The sequence below is a fragment of the Ipomoea triloba genome, chromosome 7, assembly GCF_003576645.1.
Source record: "Ipomoea triloba cultivar NCNSP0323 chromosome 7, ASM357664v1".
NCBI classification, from domain to species: domain Eukaryota; kingdom Viridiplantae; phylum Streptophyta; class Magnoliopsida; order Solanales; family Convolvulaceae; genus Ipomoea; species Ipomoea triloba.
In genome coordinates, this window is record NC_044922.1 from 21452314 (window position 1) to 21476234 (window position 23921).

The 23921-nt window shown below is 44.8% G+C and overlaps 2 protein-coding genes across 3 annotated transcripts; both read left to right on the top strand.

Moving 5' to 3' along the window:
- LOC116024323 lies at positions 1–2040 on the top strand. The gene has a single exon (XM_031265220.1). It carries the CDS (start codon positions 1–3, stop codon positions 2038–2040), a length of 2040 nt encoding a protein of 679 aa, XP_031121080.1.
- Positions 2041–15892: 13852 nt separating this feature from the next.
- On the top strand, positions 15893–18162 carry LOC116024760 (pleckstrin homology domain-containing protein 1-like). Of its 2 annotated transcripts, none has more exons than XM_031265748.1 (2): positions 15893–16468; positions 17840–18162. In XM_031265748.1, the coding sequence occupies exon 1, from the start codon at positions 16006–16008 to the stop codon at positions 16462–16464; it is 459 nt and encodes a 152-aa protein (XP_031121608.1). In that variant the 5' UTR covers positions 15893–16005; the 3' UTR covers positions 16465–16468; positions 17840–18162. The 2 variants fall into 2 exon arrangements, with proteins under 2 accessions (XP_031121608.1, XP_031121607.1); XM_031265747.1 differs by having other exon boundaries at positions 17852–18162.
- The last annotated feature ends 5759 nt before the right edge of the window (positions 18163–23921 follow it).

Below are 23921 nucleotides of genomic sequence, written 5' to 3' on the forward strand. Positions count from 1 at the left end.
ATGGGCGAACCTCTCCCGCCCAACTTCAAACCGCCTAACGTGAGGAGGTTCGATGGAACTGGTGACCCGCAAGAACACATATTGTCCTACCTCGATGGAACTGGTGACCCGCAAGAACACATATTGTCCTACCAGGCCGCCATGATGCTGATGGGGTCGTCCGAGGCGGCCATGTGCCGAGCCATGATGCTGATGGGGTCGTCCGAGGCGGCCATGTGCCGAGCCTTCTTCTCCACGGGGTCGTCCGAGGCGGCCATGTGCCGAGCCTTCTTCTCCACATTGGCCGGAGGGGCTCAGCGTTGGTTCACCAACTTACCCGGCGGATCGATCGGTTCATTTCACGAATTGGCGATGAAATTCATCACCTGTTTCATGCGGGGGAGGAGGTGTAAAAAACATTTCACACACCTCGCGAGCTTAAAGCAAGGGAAGAATGAGACCCTGATGGAATTCCTTGTCCGTTGGCGAACGGAGGAGGCCGAAGTGGAGGACATGGATGACAGGTCGGCCATTGTCATGTTCATCTCCGCCCTGAGGGCGGGGGATCTATATAAAAGCCTACGCCGCAAAACGCCAAGGACCTACACCTCGCTGATGATGAAAGCCGACCGTTATGCGGAGGCGGAGGAAGCGAACCGTCTAAAACACCTGGAGGAGGAAGGAAGCAAGAGGTCGCGCACGGAAGGGTCCTCAAAGTCCGGGGGTAGCATGACCTCCCACCCCCGAAAGGGCATGGAAGAAGGGAAACCCAACCCAGGGAACAAGTCCCACGCGGGTTCTCGTATGCCACCCTGGGCACCAGCACCCCCCTCGGGCAGGACGCCTCACTTGGTACCCTTCACCCCTCTGAGAGCCCCGCCAAGCGACATATTGGCTTACGCCGAGGAATGTCACCTGGTGAGAACACCAGACCCGCGCCCCGACCCCTCGGGGGCGGACATGTCAAAATATTGCAAATACCATCGTTGCCATGGGCACAACATGAACGACTGTCAAGCGTGGAGGAAAGAAATAGAGAGATTGATACAGGCCGGCAAGTTGGGTAACTTTATAGATTGGGACAGGATGGCCAAAAGGGACACGCGGGGAAGGGGTGCAACACCCCAAATACCGCAAACCGGAAAAGAAAAGGATAGAGACGAACCCAATCGACCAGTAATTAACGTCATATTTGGCGGGGAAGCCTTAGGGGAACAGGCCTTCGTGGGGGCTGTCGATGACCGCCCGGCCACGAAGAAGCCTCGACGGGAACCCATCTGGTTCTCGGACAAAGACCTCCCGGCGAGGTCAACTGCCCCGAAGGACGCCCTCGTGATCTCGATGGTGGTCAACGGCGCTTGCGTAAGGAGAGTACTAGTCGACACCGGAAGCAGCGTCAACGTCATGTACCATGACGTATTCCTGAAGCTGGGGCTCAGCGAGGACCAACTCACACCCGTACGGACCCCGTTGGCCGGGTTCACTGGAGACACGGTGGAAACGGAAGGTTCAATAACTCTGCCAGTCGAGCTGGGCACCCCACCCCGCGTTCGAGAAATGCACATGGAATTTGTTGTAGTCAAGGTGACGTGTACCCACAACCTCATCTTGGGGAGACCAGGGCTGGTCGGCTTAGGAGGACTCATCTCGATGGAGCACTTGTGTCTAAAATTCCATACGGTGGCAGGAGTGGGGACCATTAGGGGAAACCAGCACTTAGCTCGAAAATGTTATAGCACGGCATGTGAGAAACTGGTGGCAAGCCCCCTGCCGGTTCATACCGTAGAGCCGGAGAGGGAGAGAAGTACTGGACCAGAACCTGCAGTAGAGCTAGAAGAAATCCCACTACACCCAAGTCGCCCCGACAGGTGTGTTAGAATAGGTAAAGGACTCGNTGATGCTGATGGGGTCGTCCGAGGCGGCCATGTGCCGAGCCTTCTTCTCCACATTGGCCGGAGGGGCTCAGCGTTGGTTCACCAACTTACCCGGCGGATCGATCGGTTCATTTCACGAATTGGCGATGAAATTCATCACCTGTTTCATGCGGGGGAGGAGGTGTAAAAAACATTTCACACACCTCGCGAGCTTAAAGCAAGGGAAGAATGAGACCCTGATGGAATTCCTTGTCCGTTGGCGAACGGAGGAGGCCGAAGTGGAGGACATGGATGACAGGTCGGCCATTGTCATGTTCATCTCCGCCCTGAGGGCGGGGGATCTATATAAAAGCCTACGCCGCAAAACGCCAAGGACCTACACCTCGCTGATGATGAAAGCCGACCGTTATGCGGAGGCGGAGGAAGCGAACCGTCTAAAACACCTGGAGGAGGAAGGAAGCAAGAGGTCGCGCACGGAAGGGTCCTCAAAGTCCGGGGGTAGCATGACCTCCCACCCCCGAAAGGGCATGGAAGAAGGGAAACCCAACCCAGGGAACAAGTCCCACGCGGGTTCTCGTATGCCACCCTGGGCACCAGCACCCCCCTCGGGCAGGACGCCTCACTTGGTACCCTTCACCCCTCTGAGAGCCCCGCCAAGCGACATATTGGCTTACGCCGAGGAATGTCACCTGGTGAGAACACCAGACCCGCGCCCCGACCCCTCGGGGGCGGACATGTCAAAATATTGCAAATACCATCGTTGCCATGGGCACAACATGAACGACTGTCAAGCGTGGAGGAAAGAAATAGAGAGATTGATACAGGCCGGCAAGTTGGGTAACTTTATAGATTGGGACAGGATGGCCAAAAGGGACACGCGGGGAAGGGGTGCAACACCCCAAATACCGCAAACCGGAAAAGAAAAGGATAGAGACGAACCCAATCGACCAGTAATTAACGTCATATTTGGCGGGGAAGCCTTAGGGGAACAGGCCTTCGTGGGGGCTGTCGATGACCGCCCGGCCACGAAGAAGCCTCGACGGGAACCCATCTGGTTCTCGGACAAAGACCTCCCGGCGAGGTCAACTGCCCCGAAGGACGCCCTCGTGATCTCGATGGTGGTCAACGGCGCTTGCGTAAGGAGAGTACTAGTCGACACCGGAAGCAGCGTCAACGTCATGTACCATGACGTATTCCTGAAGCTGGGGCTCAGCGAGGACCAACTCACACCCGTACGGACCCCGTTGGCCGGGTTCACTGGAGACACGGTGGAAACGGAAGGTTCAATAACTCTGCCAGTCGAGCTGGGCACCCCACCCCGCGTTCGAGAAATGCACATGGAATTTGTTGTAGTCAAGGTGACGTGTACCCACAACCTCATCTTGGGGAGACCAGGGCTGGTCGGCTTAGGAGGACTCATCTCGATGGAGCACTTGTGTCTAAAATTCCATACGGTGGCAGGAGTGGGGACCATTAGGGGAAACCAGCACTTAGCTCGAAAATGTTATAGCACGGCATGTGAGAAACTGGTGGCAAGCCCCCTGCCGGTTCATACCGTAGAGCCGGAGAGGGAGAGAAGTACTGGACCAGAACCTGCAGTAGAGCTAGAAGAAATCCCACTACACCCAAGTCGCCCCGACAGGTGTGTTAGAATAGGTAAAGGACTCGACCCTGAGTTACGGGAGCAGGTAATGGCCGTCCTAAGGGCATACTTCATAGTATTCGCTTGGGGCCCGGAGGACATGCCGGGCATAGACCGCTCCATTATCACACACAAATTGGCAGTGGATCCGAGTTTCCGACCCATTAAGCAGAAACGCCGCCACCTGTCGGCTGATCGAAGAGCTTTTGTGAAAGCGGAGGTAGACACGTTGTTGGCAATAGGCCATATCCGAGAAGTGATGTATCCAGCATGGCTAGCCAACGTCGTGCTGGCCCCAAAACCCCCCACATGGCGAATGTGCGTGGACTACACGGACCTCAACAAAGCTTGCCCTCAGGATCCCTTTCCCCTACCCCGCACCGACCAGCTAGTAGACGAAACCGCCGGGTGCCAACTGCTCAGCTTCATGGATGCGTTTAAGGGGTATCACCAGATATTCATGGCGAAGGAAGATGAAGAAAAAACGGCGTTCGTCACCCCGGATGGTGTATATTGCTATAGAGTCATGGCTTTCAGCCTGAAAAATTCGGGCGCCACCTTCACCCGCATGGTGGCAGAAGTATTTAAGGAATTACTTGGCAACATCATGGAGGCCTACGTTGACGATATGCTGGTAAAAAGCAAGGAGGCCTCGACCCATCCGGAGTATCTAGCCAAGTGCTTCGAGATCATGAAGCAAAAGAACCTGCGCCTAAACCCAAAAAAATGTGCATTCACAGTAAAATGGAGGAAAATTTTTAGGCTTCATGGTCACCCATAGGGGAATCGAGGTAAATCCTGAAAAGGCACAGAGCATCTTGCAAATGAGACACCCCACCACGGTGAAGGAGGTCCAGCGATTGAACGGGAAGTTGGCTGCACTGAGTAGATTCATGTCAAAACTGGCGGAAAAATCATTACCCTTCTTCCAGGTGATGAAACAGAAAAATGGTTTCGCTTGGACCCCTGAATGCCAGGAAGCCTTCGAACAATTCAAAGCATACCTAGCATCGGCGCCCATCCTGTCGAAGCCGGAGAAAGGCGAGGTGTTATATGTATATTTGGGGGTGGCGCCAGCCGCCATTAGCTCGGTATTGGTGAGAGAGGAAATGGGAGTCCAAAAGCCCATCTATTACGTGAGCAAAGCCCTGCACGACGCTGAGTTAAGATACACTCCCCTTGAGAAGACGGTGTACGCCCTCATCCGAACCGTGCGAAAATTGGTGTACTACTTTCAAGCGCATCACGTGATAGTACTGACAGACCAACCCTTAGGGTCGATCCTAAGAAATTCGGTATCCTCGGGTCGGATGGTGAAGTGGGCGATGGAACTCACGCAATATAGCCTGGAATACCGCCCGCGGGCAGCTATAAAAGGTCAAGCATTGGCAGACTTTATAGTGGAATGCACCATCCCCGATGAGCCGGGAAAATCAGATAGGAAGTCCAGAGACTGGGAAATGTACACTGACGGGGCGTCTAGCAAGAAGGGGTGCGGGGGCGGAGCAGTACTTATATCCCCGGAAGGTTTTAAGGCTTACCAAGCCTTCAGGTTTAACTTCCCGGTGTCCAACAACGAGGCAGAATACGAAGCCTTGGTAGGCGGGTTGAAATTGGCCAGGGCACTCCAAGTGAGCAACCTGACAATCCGATCCGACTCCAGGCTCGTGGTTGGGCACGTAAACAACCAATTCGAAACTCGAGAGAACCGGATGAGATAGTACAAGGAGGTGGTACAAAGGTTATTGGCCGATTTCGAGCGATGGGAGTTGGTTCAAATCCCTAGAGCAGAGAACGGGGAAGCCGACCTTCTGTCTAGAGTCACGCAGGGATTGGAGGACCATTTGGGGTATGTCTCCCAGATAATCACCACTGTCGATGTAAGCGCGCCCAGCATCGAGAGGGAGGAAGTATGTGCCATCCACCCCGCCCCGGACGAATGGATGCAGGAGATGATTCTTTATAAAAAACACGGGACTACCCCGAACGACTCGACGAGGGCACGTAAAGTGGTAACTATGGCCCCATCGTACCAAATAATAGATGGCAATCTATTCAAGCTATCCTTCGGCGGGCCGCTACTCCGCTGCCTAACTAAGGTCGAGGCAGACGAAGTACTGGCTGAAATGCACGAAGGGGTGTGCGCGGCCCACCAAGGAGCCCAGACCCTGGCACGAAAAATCATCCTCCAGGGATACTATTGACCCCGCCTGAGGGCTGATTGTCTAGAGTATGTGAAGAAGTGCCCCGCATGCCAACACTTCGCGATACTCCCCGGACGACCGGCGTCTTACTATACCCCGGTGACATCCGCCATCTGATGGACAATTTTAAATAGTCCTCGCAAGTGCACCAGTCGATTGTAGTGATAGTGTGCAAAGGCAAGGGTCGAACCCACAGGGAATTGATACAATGCAATTTAGACAATGCAATTTAATGACTTGAAAAATAAAATAACGAACTTACAATTCAAAATGCTCGAAACAAATATCAAAGATGAGAATAAACTCAAATGTAAAATAATTGAATCAAATCTTAGGAAAGTAAACAAATAAACAGAACCAGAATATCGAATAACAATCAAGCTGGAAAAACCTAGGAACATGAATCAACTACCATAACTAGTTTTTGCAGATTAGTTCAACTTGCCAATCAAATAAGGGTTCGTTCTAACTATTATCTGACTAATCCGTATGGCGTCCAGATTCAGTCACGTATTCTAATGGTTCATACGCTTAAGACGTTTATTTAAACCATTAGAACCCATTAAGCCAGGAAGAATTTACGGAATACCCGATTTATGAACCAAATAAACAATTTAATAAGACAACTAAATTATTTATCTTCTTATCTTACAGAGTATTAAATTACTAAGCATTGGTGCGTACTTAATAATTCTCTCAAACAGACTAATAAAAGCTAAACTGGCCAAATTCAACTTAATTAATCGTAACCCAAATTATAAGATAAAACTTAGTTAATTGGCAAGATTAAACATAAACTAATACATAGATGTTATGGCAATATCATCATATTCCTAGATTAACAAATTTAACAAATCATTCTTTTAATCAATAATTAAGTAAAGCAACAGTAATAAAGCTTAACAATTAGTACCAGAATCTAGATTTCTCAAAGCAATCTCCCCTCACGCACAACTTGAAAATTAAAGAATTAATTAATATTTGCAATGAATGGAAGGAAAAAGAGAGAACCAGGGAACAATCTGCTGCAAAATAAATTAGCTGCTGGACCGATCTTCGTGAGAAAGTCGATGCCGCCGGAGTTGATTGCAGATTTGTGTTGTTGTGCTGGAAAATTGACGCCGCACAGATATTAATACTGCTGTCGGAATTAATTCGTAGAAGCTGCTACTGCCCCGCTGACCAGATCGCACCTCCGCCGAATGGAGTATTCACCCGCTCACAACCACCGAAATTGGACCGGAGTGTAAAAGTGATTCCCTGGTGGACGGATTGGATCCTCCTTTTATAATGTTCAAGCTCCACACTTTCTCCGCTTACACAGACGCAATTCATGGCCTCAATTTGCAGAGGGACGAGAACCGCGGATCGCCATCGAAGACTATTTCTTTCAACGCTTGCTGTACACTTGTTCGTTCAGGGGGTTTCTGTTCGTTGAGCGGATCCGATGCCAAGCCGAGAAATTCTGCGCCTCTGTTCTTTGTTTGTCGCTGCTGACTAGAGGACCATATCCGTATGTTCATTGCAAAAGGATGAATTCTTTATTTACTTAAATTACAAAAGTAAATAAAAGTCCAAATAAAACTAGTCTACTTATTAATACTAACCTAACACAAACTACATTATTATCATATTAATTTATTTATAATTATTAGATAAATATAAAGCAAACACAAATGAGATAATAAATAAGAATAAGCAAGAAAAATATACTAAAAATTATTAAATAAAAAATAATAAAATAAAGTGTACAAAATGCGCTTATATCACCATCCCCTTCGCGCGTTGGGGCATAGATCTGCTAGGGCCTTTTCCCAGGGGTGTGGGCGGCCTGAAGTTCATAATAGTGGCGGTAGACTACTTTACCAAGTGGGTAGAGGCGGAGCCCCTGGCCTCGATCACAGAATATCAGTGCCGAAGATTCGTGTGGAAGCACATATTCACAAGGTTTGGGGTACCTCTACACATAGTTTCGGACAACGGGAAACAATTCGACAATAAAAACTTCACTCGCTTCTGCGCATACCACGGGGTGGAACACGTCAAGGCAGCAGTAGCATACCCCTAGGCTAACGGGCAAGTAGAAAACGTGAACCGCACCCTCCTGGATGGCATAAAAAAGAGAGTAGAGACCGCCGGGTCTGCGTGGTACGAAGAGTTGCCTACTATATTATGGGCATACAGAACCACCCCCAGGAAAGCCACCGGAGAAACACCCTTCGCCCTAACCTATGGGTGCGAGGCTCGAAATCCTCTAGAATCCGCCATACCCACCGAGAGGAGTAAGCGTTACAACTCTGGGCGGAATGACGAGAGCATGAGAGTTGAGTTAAGTCTTTTGGAGGAAAGGAGGGAGACGGCTAGTCGACATATGGCTGCATATCAAAGGACAGTAAAACGTTACCACGATTCGCGGGCACGACCGAGGGGCCTCCAGGAACGTTACCACGATTCGCGGGCACGACCGAGGGGCCTCCAGGAGGGCGATTTAGTCCTACGTAGAAGGGAGGCTAGCAAACCCCTACAAGGTGGCAAATTGGCACAAAATTGGGAAGGACCATACAGAATTCGCCAGGTGGTTCGGGAAAATACTTACAAATTGGAAACAATGCAGAGGGTCCCAATCGACCGGGTGTGGAATACCCATCATCTGAAGAAGGTCCCAATCGACCGGGTGTGGAATACCCATCATCTGAAGAAGTTCTTCCAATAGGTGAACAAACGAGGTAAATAAGTCATTCACTCGGAATTGATCCGAGAAAGGCACTTGGCGAGTTTTCCATCGAAATGGCAATAAAACTACCCACCCCGGCGGTGCACAGGTGATACACTCTTCATAATTGTGTGCGCGGGTGGTACACTCTTCATACTTTCCTCTCTTACTTCAATAAAACCCACACGCGCATGAGACCGCCTGGTGGTCCATGCGTTGGTTAAATAGGTTGCAGGGAGGCAACCCACACGGACCTGCAGGGCAGTTGGTCCAGGCGAGCGGGGCGTGTGAGTTGCGTGGAGGCAACCCACATGCGCGCATGGGACCGCCTGGCGGTCCATGCGTTGGTTAACTATAAGGTGGGGCGTGTGAGTTGCGTGGAGGCAACCCACATGCGCGCATGGGACCGCCTGGCGGTCCATGCGTTGGTTAACTATAAGGTGGGCCGTGTGAGTTGCGCGGAGGCAACCCACATGCGCGCATGGGACCGCCTGGCGGTCCATCCGTTGGTTAACTATAAGGCGGGCGTGTGAGTTGCGTGGAGGCAACCCAGCATGGGACCGCCTGGCGGTCCATGCGTTGGTTAACTATAAGGCGGGGCGTGTGAGTTGCGCGGAGGCAACCCACATGCGCGCGTGGGACCGCCTGGCGGTCCAGGCGTTGGCTAATTAGGATGCTTGGAGGCGCATCGGACCCAAGGTGGTTGGGCCATGACGCAGTGGATAAGGCGAGCGGGGCGTGTGGGTTGCGTGGAGGCAAACCACATGCGCGCAAGGGATCGCCTGGCGGTCCATGCGTTGGTTAATAAGGCACGTAGGTTGCATAGCTCGGGGCAACCCACACGTGCAACGGACCCGGGTAGGTGGTCCAGGTAATAAGGCGATAAGGCGTGGGTAAATGAGTTGCATTGCTTGGAGGCAACCCATGGACCAGTGTGGGTGTGTGAGGTGCATCGACAAACCCGCAGGGAGAGCAGTCCACGCGGGGTTAAGGAGGCAGATGAGTGTGAGGCAAAAAAAAAAAAAAAATCCTTGCTGGCGAAACATGTCTTATAATTCATACATGACGGGAATGTGGAATAAAATACGACGAGCTAACAAAAACAAAAGAACATCTATGCTAAAGGAAGCTGGAAATGTTGGAAAACTATCCCTATGGAGCTGCAGAACCTGCGGCTGATCCGGAAAAACCAGACCCAGACGTGAAGTGGAGACTCACAGACGGATCCACACTCCCAACGGCACTTGAGCCTCCTACCGGATCTGACGGCAAGGCCACGGATGATGTCCCCCCGGCTCTCTCCGGGCTCATAAGGAATCCATCTGCAGGGGTGGTAGTGGAGGTGGGCATGACTGGAGCAGGAGGACGACGGAGGGGAAGATACTCTGGCAACTTCCACCCCGCAATACTGAAGGAAGTGAAGCGACGACGCAGCTTACCATATAGCTGGTCCTGCATATCTCGCTGCCCCAAGTAAAAGGCCGCCTCACATTCTCGCACAACCCTCGCGTGCCCTTCGTCAGTATCTCGCAACCAAACTTCTGCAACAGGCCCCATAGCAGACTTACCCCCCGCAGTAACCGCCCACTCCTGGAGAACTTGCACGAGAGGTGGGCCCAAATACGCCTGATAATCTTGTGCATCGTGCCATCCGGACATGGCATCTACCATAGCTTGACCAGAGCGCTCAGGAGAAGATAACCAATACCTGAGCAGGGCATACGCGAACAAGCATAATCGTCAGCCGCGCGGGAGAAATCCTCCGTCCCCTGCCAATCCTCTATGGCATGCGCCTTGGCACGCTCCAGGGCGCTGGCATGGGCGACCTGCTGTTCCTCGTGTTCGCCCTGGAGAGTCGAGTGGGCAAGTTGCAGATTCGTGTGGGCAGTTTTGAGGACATCAAATTCCATCAACGCAGTCTTGAGGGCATCCAGTTCCTTCAACGTGGCCTCGTGCCTCACCTGAAGATCTTGATGGCGTTCTCCTAGCTCCCGAAGCGCCTCTTCCGAGGTGGCATAATCCTGAGAAGCCTCCTGCAAACGCTGTTGAAGCCCGATGGCCTGCATAGAGGCCTAAAAAAAAAAAAAAAAGGGTTAGGACCAGAAAAGCTCTGGGGAAGGGGTACCTTCGAGTAACATTCATCAAAGGGTACTCACATTCATCAGATCCCCCACCAAATGCGAACTCAAGGCGTCCATAGGACTGCTGTCCATCCAAAACCGAGTCTGGGCAAGTACCATTTCTCGCACCCCGCGACGTATGAAGTCGATATGATCCGGGTGGTAAGGGCGAAGTGGCCTGGGACGAGAGGTTCCGCTGTGGCCCCTCGCGAACAGGGGATCATGGGGATCGTACTCAATCGATGGAGACCCGGGAGGCCCAGAGGGGCGATCGACCCTAGCAGGGCTGTCGAGAGCGATAACCGGTGGAGCCGCACGGGAAGGAGAGAAAAGGACACCAGACTCCACGCCATCCAAGGTGGGATCAGCCATCACGCCGACTGAGGACTCCTCATCGTCCGACTGAGTGTGTGAAGGAGTGGGCTTACCACGTGTATTGTATACCCGGAGCATGCTGGGTGTACTGGAAACAGGGGCTGCATGGCACGCGTGATGAGTGAAAAATAATAATAATAATAATAAATAAATAAATGAATAAATAAATAAATAAAAGAGAGAGAGGGGAGAGAGCACTCACGTAAAGGAGGGCCATCGCTGAGTTGATTCACCAACAAGGGGTCATGATATCTCCGATGGTCGGATGGGCCATCCCCGCACAGTTTGGCTCGGTCTGCGTCCAACCCCTCATAAGAAGGCGCCGCGAAGGGAACAACGAATTGAACCCAGGCAGTGCTGAAACCATATCCGGCTGCCCCAGGGTTGTAGCTCATGTACACAAACTTTTCCTTCCAATTCTTAACCAAGGACGGCAAGGAGGTTATAAAAGAATACCCGGATATGGGTTGAAGGTGGAGGAAGGGCCCGCTCTGGTTCACATGAAATACGTGCAATAAGAGAGATAGGGAAGGGGCTACCTTAACCTCTCGGCAACGGGTGATGAAGCAAGTGATGAACCTGTGTCCATTAGGAGTGAGCTGACAAGGTGCGATGTTGTGACTCGCGAGAAAAGCTAGCGTCAGAGGATGGGGTGGAAACTGTAAACCCCCCTGGATCGCGTGATAGTGGACTGCCATAACCCGGTTGTCTGGAGGTTCAACCATATTTTGGAGGTCGCGAGGGACCATCATCTGCACCCCTTCTCCCAGCTACTCGTCTAGGGAATTCAACTCCGGCTGCGTGAGTTTTGACCGGACGCCACGAGGGACCGTGGGATCCAAGCTGCGGCCTTGGGTGGAAAATGGAAGCGAAGTATGGGAAGAGGATGGGGGCCTGGTGGGGCGTGAGAGGGTGTCCATAATCGTGGGCATGGTTTGCATAGGAGTGAAGGGTGAACGGGTGATCCCGAAGGATCCAAAACCAGTGTTGGGAGGCGAAATAATCATGGGCTCGTTGGGTGTCAAGGGGCGGGGTATGTCTTGCGGTGGTGAGGCGAGGAGAGACCGCGGGGAGGCGGCCGGCGGTGGGGCGGCTCGGGCAGGCGAGGAGGCGCTGTTCGGCTGCATCGCGATGTGGCCGTGCGGTGCGGATGGGCGACGCGGGCTGCAGATCGCGGTGGCCGTGCGGGTGCCGCTGGGCGACGGGTGCGGACCGGCGTGACCGTGCGGCTGGGCGACGCAGGTGGTGCGGATTGGCGTAGCCGTGCGGCGGGGCGACGCGGGTTGTTGCGGATCGGCCGAGCGGTTGCGGTGAGGGGCGCGGGCGTAGCGCGGTCTGGCGGCGAGGGGCGATGTGGCGGATCGGCTGGAGGACCGTGCGAGCGTGGGAGGTGCGGGCGTTTGCGGCGTGAGGCGGCGCGGCGGCAGTGAGGTAGGGGAGAGATTTATGGTTCAGGGGTACTATGGATGGATCAGCTTTAAATAGGGGAGGAGGTATGGGAATTTTAGGGTTTGGGTTTAGTGAGTGGATGGATTGGCTTTAATTACGGAGATGGTTCCTGAAATCTGGGCATGCAATCCGATTCTGATTCAAAGACTTATTCTTACTTCATTTAGGAATAAATTACCTAAATAAAGTGGGGGACTCGTGATGGGGATATTGGGTGTGGGCTAATTTATTGGGCTTGTGATGGTAGGCTGGATGGAGGTGTCCACGGAGGGGTGGGCCCGGGTCAGTGAGGGTGTCGCCGGCGGGGGCGCTGGCAGCGCCCGGTCACGGCGCGCCCAGCGCACCCGGTGCGCGGCTGAGCCGCGACCTGGCGCCACCTCGCGCCGGCCAGGCCGTGGTTTGGCGCCACCCCCGTGCTGGCGGGGTTATGGGGGGTCGGGTGGCATGCGTGCGTGGGCTAGGTGGCACGCGTGCGTGAACCACGTGGCGCAAGGAGCTGGAATGAGATCTGAAGCGTACGCATGGGCGAATCTGAGAGGGGGGAGCCAGTATAAATAGGGGGGCTCGGGTATTCATCAGACACATCAGAAACAGGGCAAATACTACGGTCTAGTGGTATCGCTCCTTATTCTCAACCCCCTGTCGCGGGTTCGATTCTTATAGTTACTTTTGTAACCGCCTGGGTCCTAATCTGTTAGACCCGGCCCTCTGTATCCGGTTTATGGTGGACCCGATCCGTTAAAACCATCAGTATCTCATATCTAGGTATCAAATGAACAGCCACATAATGCATGTGCAGTTGATTTGAGACAGGGTTTCTAGATAACAAACTCTGAAAGCTGTGAATTGAGACAGTTGAATCCAAGTACTATGAATATCTATATATAACAAATCGTCAATGGTTCAATACATTGGTGTAATATGTTATTCAAAACATGTGCAGATAATTTCTAAATTCAATTTACTCTATTTTATTATTCTCAATTTTTTAATTAAGTTTCCTAGATAATTGATTGACGAGTAGTCAAGTTGTTAATTATCATTTTCATTTATTTTTCTTTTAGGTGTTGATAACAAAATTTAGAAAATTAGCTGCCTAAATGCATAATATTGACAGCATAATACAATATTTAATTATTATGTTGTGAAGTTGTATGAAGGAATAGTAATTTACCTAAATTTTAATTAATTTTTTTAATTCGTAATTTACCCGTTACTTCGACAATACTTTAGAGTTTTTGTTAAAAGCATAATTTGCCAAAACAATGGTTCTTTTTAAGTATATTCACTTAATTCACTACTAAAATGTCTTCTTCAAACTTTAATTTAAGTTTATTTTATTCTTTATGTTGTTATTTACAAATTCATCATATTTCAACAACCTTTGTATCTCATATCTAGGTATCAAATGAGCAACAACATAATGCATTTGCAGTTAAATTGAGACAAGATTTTTGAATATCAATTTGTGAAAGTTGTTGAATTGAGATAGTTGAAATCAAATACTATGTGTATCCACATATAAATATGAATTTATAAGGGATATATATCTAATTAGAAGAAGACTACATTTAAACAAATTTTATTCATTTTCAAAGACAAAAAAAAGGTTGTAATACAACGTTGAGTATCCTTAGAATTACAGGGGAATATATTAATCACAATGAATTTGAACTTGTGTTAATTTCAAATACATACACAACAAAAATTTTACTTTAATATCTATGAAACTTCGACAACTAAAAAAACGCATTATATCTATTTCAAAATGATTTACTAACCGAGTTTAAATATTGGGCACAAGTTGTATAGAAAAAACTAGTAATAATATTAGAGTGTGTTTGGTAGCCTGGAAAATGATTTATGGAAATCATTTTCCGGGCTTTTAGTGTTTGGCAGTGCCTAGAAAATGCAGTCAACGGAAAATGATTTCCGTTGACCAAGGAAAATGAGGTCATTTTTCCGGAAAATGACTTCCGAATTTTTGTTTCGGAAGTCATTTTCCGGACTTGGCTTCAACAATTTTTTTGGCCAAAATGGCCACATATGTTACTTTTTAAAAGAAATATTATTATTTTATATATTATTATTATTATTATTATTATTTTATATTTAAAAAAAATAATTAAAATGTAAAATTATACAATTTAATTCATTTTCTAGAAAATGAACCAAACACACAAAGACAGTTTTCCAGAATGCAACCAAACACCGGAAATGAAACTGTTTTCCGGAAAATGACTAATTTTCCAGAAAACATTTTCCAGAAGTCATTTTCCTGCTTTCCAAACACACCCTAAGTTAAATAGGACCAAATAAAAAAATATGGAGTTAATTCCATTTTTGGTCCTAGATTTATAGGTGACAATCTACTTTTAGTCTTTTTTTACTAAAATATTTTTATTTGGTCCTAGTATTATTGTGGCATGACCAATTTTAGTCCTTCAGCAACAAAATTGTTGAAATATCGTTAAATATAAAGACATTTCAATCTTTTTTATACAAAGTATGTTGAACCGGTATATTTTTTATGTTTATTTTTTTTTTTGAAAACATTCATAATTGAATATCGAAATATCCTTGTATTTAACGATATTTAAATTATTTTGTTGATAAAAGACCAAAAATGATTATGTCACAATAATACTAAGACTAAAAATAAATGTTCTAATAAAAAAAGACTAAGGCCCTGTTCGGTAAATAATCAGCCTATCAGCAAATTTTGGCTTATTTGACCACTATTAATTGGTAAATAATAAACTTTTTGTAACTCCAAAATGTTAAAATTCAAAAGACTACTCAAAGCAGCCTTTTCAATTAGCTTTTTGAGAAAAGAAATTATTTTTTTGGTGTTAGAGAAAAGAAATTATATCAAACAACTATCAGCTAACAGCTAATTTATCAAACAACTTTCTACAATCAGCCAATATTATCAACAAATCATAACTTCTAACCCAAACAGCCAACCCAATCAACTAACAGCCATTTACCAAACAAGGCCTAAATAAATTGGCACCTATAAATATAACACAAAAAATTGAATTAACTCAAAAAAGATGTATGCCCATTTAGACCAGTCGTTATACTGTGGACCATGGGTCATGGTTGATACTGCAGTTGTGTTGAACTGATACTACAGTTGTATTAAAATGATACTACAGTTGTGTTGAAAGGGAACTGCAGTTGCGCAGAACAAAGGCCATGTCATCCATCTGAAACTGCAATTGTGTTGAACGGATACTGTAGTTGTATTGAAAAGATATTGCAGTTGTGTTGAAAATATATTGCAGTTGTGTTGAACGGATGAATGAACTATGTTCCGTACAACTGCAGTTTCGTTTCAACATAACTGCAGTATATTTTCAACACAACTGCAATATCCGTTCAATACAACTGCAGTATCAGCTATGATCATGGTCCACAATGATTGTGGACCATGGTCCCGAATATAATTTGCGCATTTAGACAAAGGAGTGTAGGGACCAGTTTCAATCGTGTTTGGACAGGTAGGTTAGGACTAGAAGTCTAGTCTAGAAGTAGAAGTAGAAGTATACAAAAACCGGAATTGATGCTCGCTCCCTCCCTCCCCACGACTCTCACCTCCACGCACTCACACAGACGCAGAATCCAAGAAACGGCGTGAAATCAGATGTCGTCTACTGTGGAGAGCCTGTGGAGATCAGTAACGGGTTCCAATCCAGACCCCTCAGACTACTCGGGGATTGAGTTCTGGTCCAACCCGGAGCGGGCCGGGTGGCTAACCAAGCAAGGCGACTACATCAAGACCTGGCGCCGTCGTTGGTTTGTTCTCAAGCAGGGAAAGCTTCTGTGGTTCAAAGACCCTTCCTCCGCCTCCACTCCCGACGCCGTCCCGCGCGGCGTCGTCCCCGTCAACGAGTGCCTCACCGTCAAGGGCGCCGAGGACGTCCTCCACAAGCCCTTTTCTTTCGAGCTCTCCACTAGCCGCGACACCATGTATTTCATCGCCAACTCCGAGAAGGAGAAGGAGGATTGGATCAATTCCATCGGCCGCTCCATCGTTCAGCACTCCAGATCTCTCGCCGACTCTGAGGTCATCGATTACGATAGCAGGCAGGCGGTAGTTTAACAAGGTATTCTATTCTGCGCCACTATTGTATTTCTCCTTTTCAAACCAATTTTATCTCAATCATTTTAACTCCGAGTCCATAATCTCAATTGCGTTTATCAATTATTGCAACAATTAATTGCTGTTTTTTTTTAAATTTAATTTTATAAATGTTGTAGTTGTTCATAGTATTGGCTACTAATAGGAACATATGTTCCCTTTCTTGTGGATGAAAATTTCCTTCAAGTTATTCAAATGCACTTGATACTTATGATATACATTGTTATTATGGTTTATATGAATTATGGTTGTGGATTGGGAATAATCTCTAATCAACTTTCAAGTTACTAATGAATTAGTGTTCTATGTAGTCCATAATCTTTAGGTGTACACACAGGATTTTGTTATCTACATGCTATTTACCAAACACTACTTGGATCTAAAGCACAAGGGATGTATACTTTGTTGTGTACATGATCAGTGAACAGGGGGGGCATTTATGTTGGTTAATTTGTCTTCATGTTCACCATTTTTTAGTTTTGAATCTTCAAAGAATGGTTTTCTACATTTTTTTTTTCTTTGAAATGGTTTTCTTTGAAATGGGATTATCTACATGTTACCTAGGCTGGTTTTCAGTTTACTATGGACTTTCTAGTGTGATTAGTCCAAACACTATGTCGTGAGAGATTTAAACCTTGAGAGATCTTGCCAACTGATTGCTAGTAGGAAATCATAGAATTTAGCCATTTAATAAAAAAAAATTCCAAATAGTCAAAGTAGGTGACATATAAGGATGGTATCACAAGTGACCCACAATCCATCCCATTCTAGTTGGCCCCGAAGGATTAATGCTGAATGCCCCAATGCCACAAAGAATCAGGTAGCAGGATATTAAATCAATGGCTCATACTGATTGGAACTTTAGGATATTACCCCTTCTAGGATATTACCCCTTCTAGGATATTTTGGTTCAGACAAAGGTACTGGTTGAGGACTGTACACGGCACCCTATGACACATCATCCCTTTCAGCTCATTCAGGAACGTATTAGTGTCAACCTTTTGTATTAAGTGGATCTTTGCTTTTAAATAAGTTGTGGGTTTCTAATGAGACTGATTCGTAATGCTGAAGAACTTGTTACGACTGTTAATTCATTTCTAAGAGAGACATATATTAAACTTTAGTGATTAGCATTCTTGCATCTGCATCTCCATCCCTGTAGCGTTCTTTGCCATATAATAGTTAGCTTATGGTATAATATTGTTGTTGGGTTTGCATTCTGTGTCGGTAAAATGTTTCACTGATAATTTAACCTCTGGCACCAAAAGGGTGGAGGGTTGCACACTCTATAATGAGCATTGATCACTTGTGAATACTGAAGTTGTTAATTTGCTAGTTTACTTTGCAGATAAACATTGCGAATCGATGACGTTGCAAAAATGCACAGTGCTGCTGCTAGTCATTGACGCACCAAGTGTACCTGTTGTTTGAGACTCGAGTCATCTGGCGCCGGGAGTCTTTTCTTTTGTTTTTTTTTTTTGGTATTAGTTAACGTGGTAGATGGTGTATGGAAATGTGTATTAATCGCATAGAGTAGGTCTAGTTCAAGTAATGGAACAGTGGTTACTGGTTCTTGTTATTTGTCAAATTTCTTTTCTTCAACTGAGATGTCATCACAGCTTGGATGAATCCGAAACTAAACAATTTCCTCTGCCTTTCTCTCTTATTGTAAAGGTATATATAAATTCTTTTCATTTTTTTTTTTCAAAAAATGAAAAATTAGAGATAAAAAATAGAGAATATGTTTTTTTTTTTGTAAATTTTTTTAATTTAAAAAATGAGCAAATTTCACTTTTAATCATCCTATTGCGGTATTGTCACATTAAGTTTTATTCTTTTAATTTTTCCATATTACATCTTTAACTTTGAACAACTTTAATTTGGTCATCGATTATTGTGATATTGTCACATTTAGTTACATTCTTTTAATTTTGTCATATTACACTAATGACTTTGAACAACTTTCACATTTAGTCCTCGATTATTATCGCATTTTCATATTTAGTCATATTTTTTTAAATTTTGTCATATTAAATCCATGACTTTCATTTGATTACACACATATCATAGCTCATATTTTGAAAACATTAGAAATATGTTTGAAAAATAAGTTACGATATAGAAATATAGTGATATCCTTAAATTAACATATAACAAAAATCCTTATACATATCGTAACACATTTTTCTATGAGTTAAGATATTACATCCTTTGATATTTACGTTATTTCTAATGTATTCGAAATATGAGTTACAATATGCGTAAGTATTTTTTCTTTTGTTATTTGTCAATTCTAATGTTAAATAATGCAATTTTTAACGGAAGATTAATGGTGGCAATCAAATGAAAGTCATAGATGCAATATGTCAAAATTAAAAGAATATGACTAGATATGACAATGCCATAATAGTCGAAGACTAAAAATGGAAGTTGCTCAAAGTCATGGATGTAATATGTCGAAATTAAAAGAATAGGACTAAATGTGACAATACTCAATAGTTGAGGTCCTGAGGACTAAACGTGGGAGTTATTCAAAGTCAGGAATGTAATATGACAAAATTAAAAGAATATGACTAAATATGACAATGCCACAATAGTTGAGAACTAAAAAGGAATTTACTTTTTAAAAAATAGAGAACAAAGAATTATACAACATAATATTTTTAGCGCAATTTGTAACCAAACCTAATTATTACACAACCAAACTCATCATATTAATTAGGGTTTAGGTGAGGCAAGTATCTAATTTTACCTACTTGTATCATCTCTATTCAAGATAGTTATTGGGTATTATGATTAGAATCATTGAGATTTAATATATTGGATATATTTTTTATTTAATTCTGTAAGGGGATACCCAAATAACAAATCAAAAGTACTAACTATTACAACAAACATTTCACCAACATTGATAACCAGCAGTATCATCCTCTAGTTGGTCTAGGACTGCATCTAGGGGGTTTTGGAGCACATGCATACCCCTTGAATAGCTTCTGAATAGGCCAGCCAATGCATCTGCCAAAAAGTTTTGTTCTCGTGCTATTAGAGTTACCTACCAACTCTCAAGAGCTTGAAGTTCCTGCTTGCAGGCTTTTAAGATATTACAAACAACATTGCTTAGTTTGTTGGGGCTGTCAAGTCCTTCAACTACTCCCTTTGAGTCACTTTCAAAAATCACTTTTTTGTAACCCATGTGTTTTGCAGTTTGGATGCTTCTTAGGAGAGCTCAGGCTTCAGTTTGGATGGGAGGGCAAGTCCCAATATTACATACAAAGCCTCCTTTCCACTTGCCATCGCAGTCTCTTAGTGCACTACCGCATCTTGCTTCGTTTGAAGAGATATCAACTGCACCATCTATATTCATTTTCACAACTTCAGGTTGAGGTTTAACCCACTTTAACTCTCTCTACGTGTTTGGATCATGCCCCTGATGATTTTTTGCTCTTTTAAATGCCTTGTTGATTTCCTCAAACCGAGTCATAATCCATTTATGTTTAACCTGCAATGGGCTCATCATATTATTGAAAACTGCATCGTTAAGCCATTTCCAGATCCACCAAAGTGTGATTGCAAATAGTGTATTATCTTCACTCGGTTTGTTGCCCGAGTTTCTGATGTTGATGCCATCATCACCCCATTTTAAGAATGGACGAGTTGCATATCTCGCGTGAAATCCCGAGAATAAAGCTGTCCACATTTCATTCGCTATAGGGCATAATCGCAATACATGTTCAACATATTCTATTTCGTTGATGCAGCCTGTTAGTACTCTTCTAGCTTTGTTGCTGTTTGTCAGGATTCTATCGTGCCTTACCAAACAAATGAAGGTTTTAATTCGGCTTGGAACTTTAAGTTTCCAAATATTGTTCTGTTTTGCAGCTTCTACCTGTGACTCATTTTTTGTTGCAACATCATAAGTTGATTTCACAGTGAAGGACTCATGTGGGCCTTCCCTCCAACCAATGGTGTCCTTATCTCCTTGGACGTCGAAAATGATGGTTGCGGCTAACTTGCTCAGGCATTCAACAGAGAGCGGCCACTTCTAGCCTGCATGTGGATCCCAATAACTTGCAACTGACTTCGAAACTTCAGAGTGAGGGATCAGGTTAAAAGCAAGATTCTCAAGTGCGCAATCCCCCAACCAAACGTGTTTCCAGAAAAGGGTGTCTCTTCCATTTGTTACTAGGCTTCTCATACTTTGTTGGACGGTGGGCACTGCTTTAAAGATCTCTCTCCAGGCATTGGACATATTGTTTTTGGGGCGCCAAGTAAAGCAATCTGTGGATTGGATTGCATACTTCGCTTTGAATATACGTATCCAGAGGTTGTCTTCATTCTGAATAATTTTCTAGGCTAATTTAGCAAGGAACGCTATGTTCATCTGCTCCATTCTTCGGATGCCCAATCCGCCACAGTCTTAATTTCTGGTGACCGTGTCCCAGCTAATCAAATGACATTTTCTAACCCCATCTGAACTTCCCCAGAGGAAACTTCTAATCAACCTTTCGATGCTTGCTATTACACCAACTGGTAATAGTGTTGTTTGCATTGTGTAGTATGAGATTGTAGTCAGCACTAATTAAACAAGCACGTGTCTGCCGGAAAGGGATAAGGTCCCAGCTTTCCAGCCTGTGACTGGCAAATGAACCACTCTTTAGTCTTCCACGTATAGATGGAATGCCTAAGTACTTGCCCAAGTCTGAAACTTTGGGGACCCCGGTCAACTCAACTATCTTTGTCTGGATCTCCAGCAAAGTATTCTTTGAGAAAAAAATGCTTGATTTCTGAAGATTAACTCTTTGCCCTGAGAACTTGAAGAATAGTTCCAAACACTTCTTCATCTCTTCAACCTGTTCCAAAGTAGCTTCCCCGAAGAGGAACATATCATCTGCAAAAAACAAATGTGTTAAGTTAGGGTCTTGCCTAGTTAATTTTATACCTTTCCAGTTATCGCTAAGCACAGAGTCGCTTATAATATGGCTAAGCCTTTCAATGCACAATACAAAAAGTAATGGTGAGATGGGGTCTCCTTGTAAAATCCCCCGTCCCGGTTTGAACCAATCAGATTGTTTCCCATTCCAGGTTATTGCTAGTCTTGATGAGGTTACACAAGATAGAATATTCCTTCTCCAACTAGCATTAAAGCCGGTTTCCGCTAGAGTATCATCAATAAAATTTCATGAAATCCTATCATAGGCATTTTCTAAATCTATCTTCATGATCAACCATCCCATTGCTCCTTTCTTTGATTTCATTGAGTTAAGGACTTCCTAGAAGACGAGGATGTTGTTCGATATTTGACGTCCAGGAACAAAACTGGTTTGGTGAGGGCCGATCAGTTTTTTAGAGATGCCTTTGAGTCTTGATGTCATAGTTTTAGTCAGTAGCTTGTAAGAGACATTACATAGACCAATTGGGCGCAATTGATTTACTCCTTCCGGGTTGGGAACTTTTGGAATAAGGTAGATTAGTGTATCATTACATTCGCTTGGTAATTTCCCTGTATTAAAAAACTCCATTACAAACTTGATCAGAGAATTTCTTGTTATGTCCCAGGTTTTCTAATAGAACCCTGCGTTGAAACCATCAGGCCCAGGTGCTTTGGCTAGTTCCATTTCGAAGAGTGCTTATTTAACTTCTTCACTTTGGTATAGCCGGTTGATCTCCCGCCAATCTTCTTCGCTGATTATGGGGAAGCTATTGTTAGTAAGCTGTTGAGGATTTGGTAGAGGTCGTGGAAGAGGAAGAGGACGTGGTAACTCTAACCAAGGAAGAGGTGGAGGTAATACCAAACAATGTAAATTTCCATTTCATTGCTACAATTGTGGCAAGTATGGGCACAAGATTGCATATTGCTGGTATAATGAGGACAATCATGAAAATCAAGCAAACATTCTTGAAAAGTCTGGTGAGAGTTCTGAAACCTTACTTTTGGCCAGTAATAGTTTTTCTACAAATGAAAACATATGGTTCTTGGATACTGGGTGTAGTAACCATATGTGTGGGAAGAAAGAATTGTTTTCTGAGCTAGATGAATTGGTCTGGTCTGAAGTGACATTTGACAATAAGTCAAAAGTGTCAATTTTGGAAAAAAGGTAAAATCTCTATTCAATTGAAAGATGGTACTCACAATTTTATATCCAATGTGTTCTATGTTCCTGAACTACACCAAAATTTATCATGGGGCAGTTATCAGAAAAAGGATATAAGATAAATATTACACAGGGGTGTTGTACCATTGTAGATGCTAAGGGAGTTTTGATTGCAAAGGTAAATATGTCCCAAAATCGACTATTTCCTTTGAAAATCAATCATGCAATTCTTGTTTGCTTTAATTCTGAAATTTGTGATGATAATTGGTTATGGCATATGCAATTTAGACATTTCCATTTCTCTGGATTAAACTATCTAGCGAAAAGGGAGCTTGTTTCTGATTTACCTGTTGTGAATGCCCCTGATCGTATTTGTGAGATTTGTGAAGCATAGAGATCCCTTCATTGTTGGCAAGTCAATGAGAGCTACAGTTGGAGATTATTCACTCAAACCTATGTTCATTGGAGGTTACCTCACATGGAGGTTGTAAGTACTTTGTTATTTTCATTGATGCTTTCAGTAGGAAAACATGGGTTTACTTTCTAAAGAAAAAGTTTGATGCGTGTGGTGTTTTTAAACAATTTAAGACTTTTGTTGAAAATTAGAGTAGTTATGAAATCAAAATCTTGAGAATTGATAGAGGTACATACTTGTGATGATTTTCTGAATGAGAAGAGTATTCAACACTAGATGATAGCCAGATACACTCCACAACAAAACGGAGTGGCTGAGAGGAAGAATAAATCTATCATGGATATGGTGAAGTGCATGTTGAAATCTAAAAATCTGTCTAAGCCTTTTTGGGTAGAAACTGTTGGTTGTGTTGTCTATGTGTTGAATAGGTGTCCAACGTGTGTGATAAGATACCCGAGGAAGCTTAGAGTGGGACAAAATCCCCACTATTATAGAATGTTTCTTTGTAATCTTTTGTAAATTGCTCCTTGTTCATTAAAATTCAAATCTATTCTAAGTCTAAATTGTGAATAAATGTGAAATTATCTTCTTTGTTTTATTTTCCTACCTTTCTTTGTTAACCCAAACCCTTAGCCCCATTACAAGCCTAATAAAAGTCCTAATTGATCTTTGCATGCAATCTTAGGTTTGAACTAGTAAGAGTATGAAGGGCACACCACTTTTGTATAAACTCAACTTAGAATGTGCACACTAGATTCACACACACTTAAATGGCAAAGGTGCTTGGTTATTGGCTTGAGAATGGAACTTGTGTGTCAATCTAAGGTGATTCTTGAAACAAGTTGAGTTGTGACAAGTTTGGTTTGTGGTATGATTGGTTGTACAAAGAGGAGTATGAACAACTTCAATTT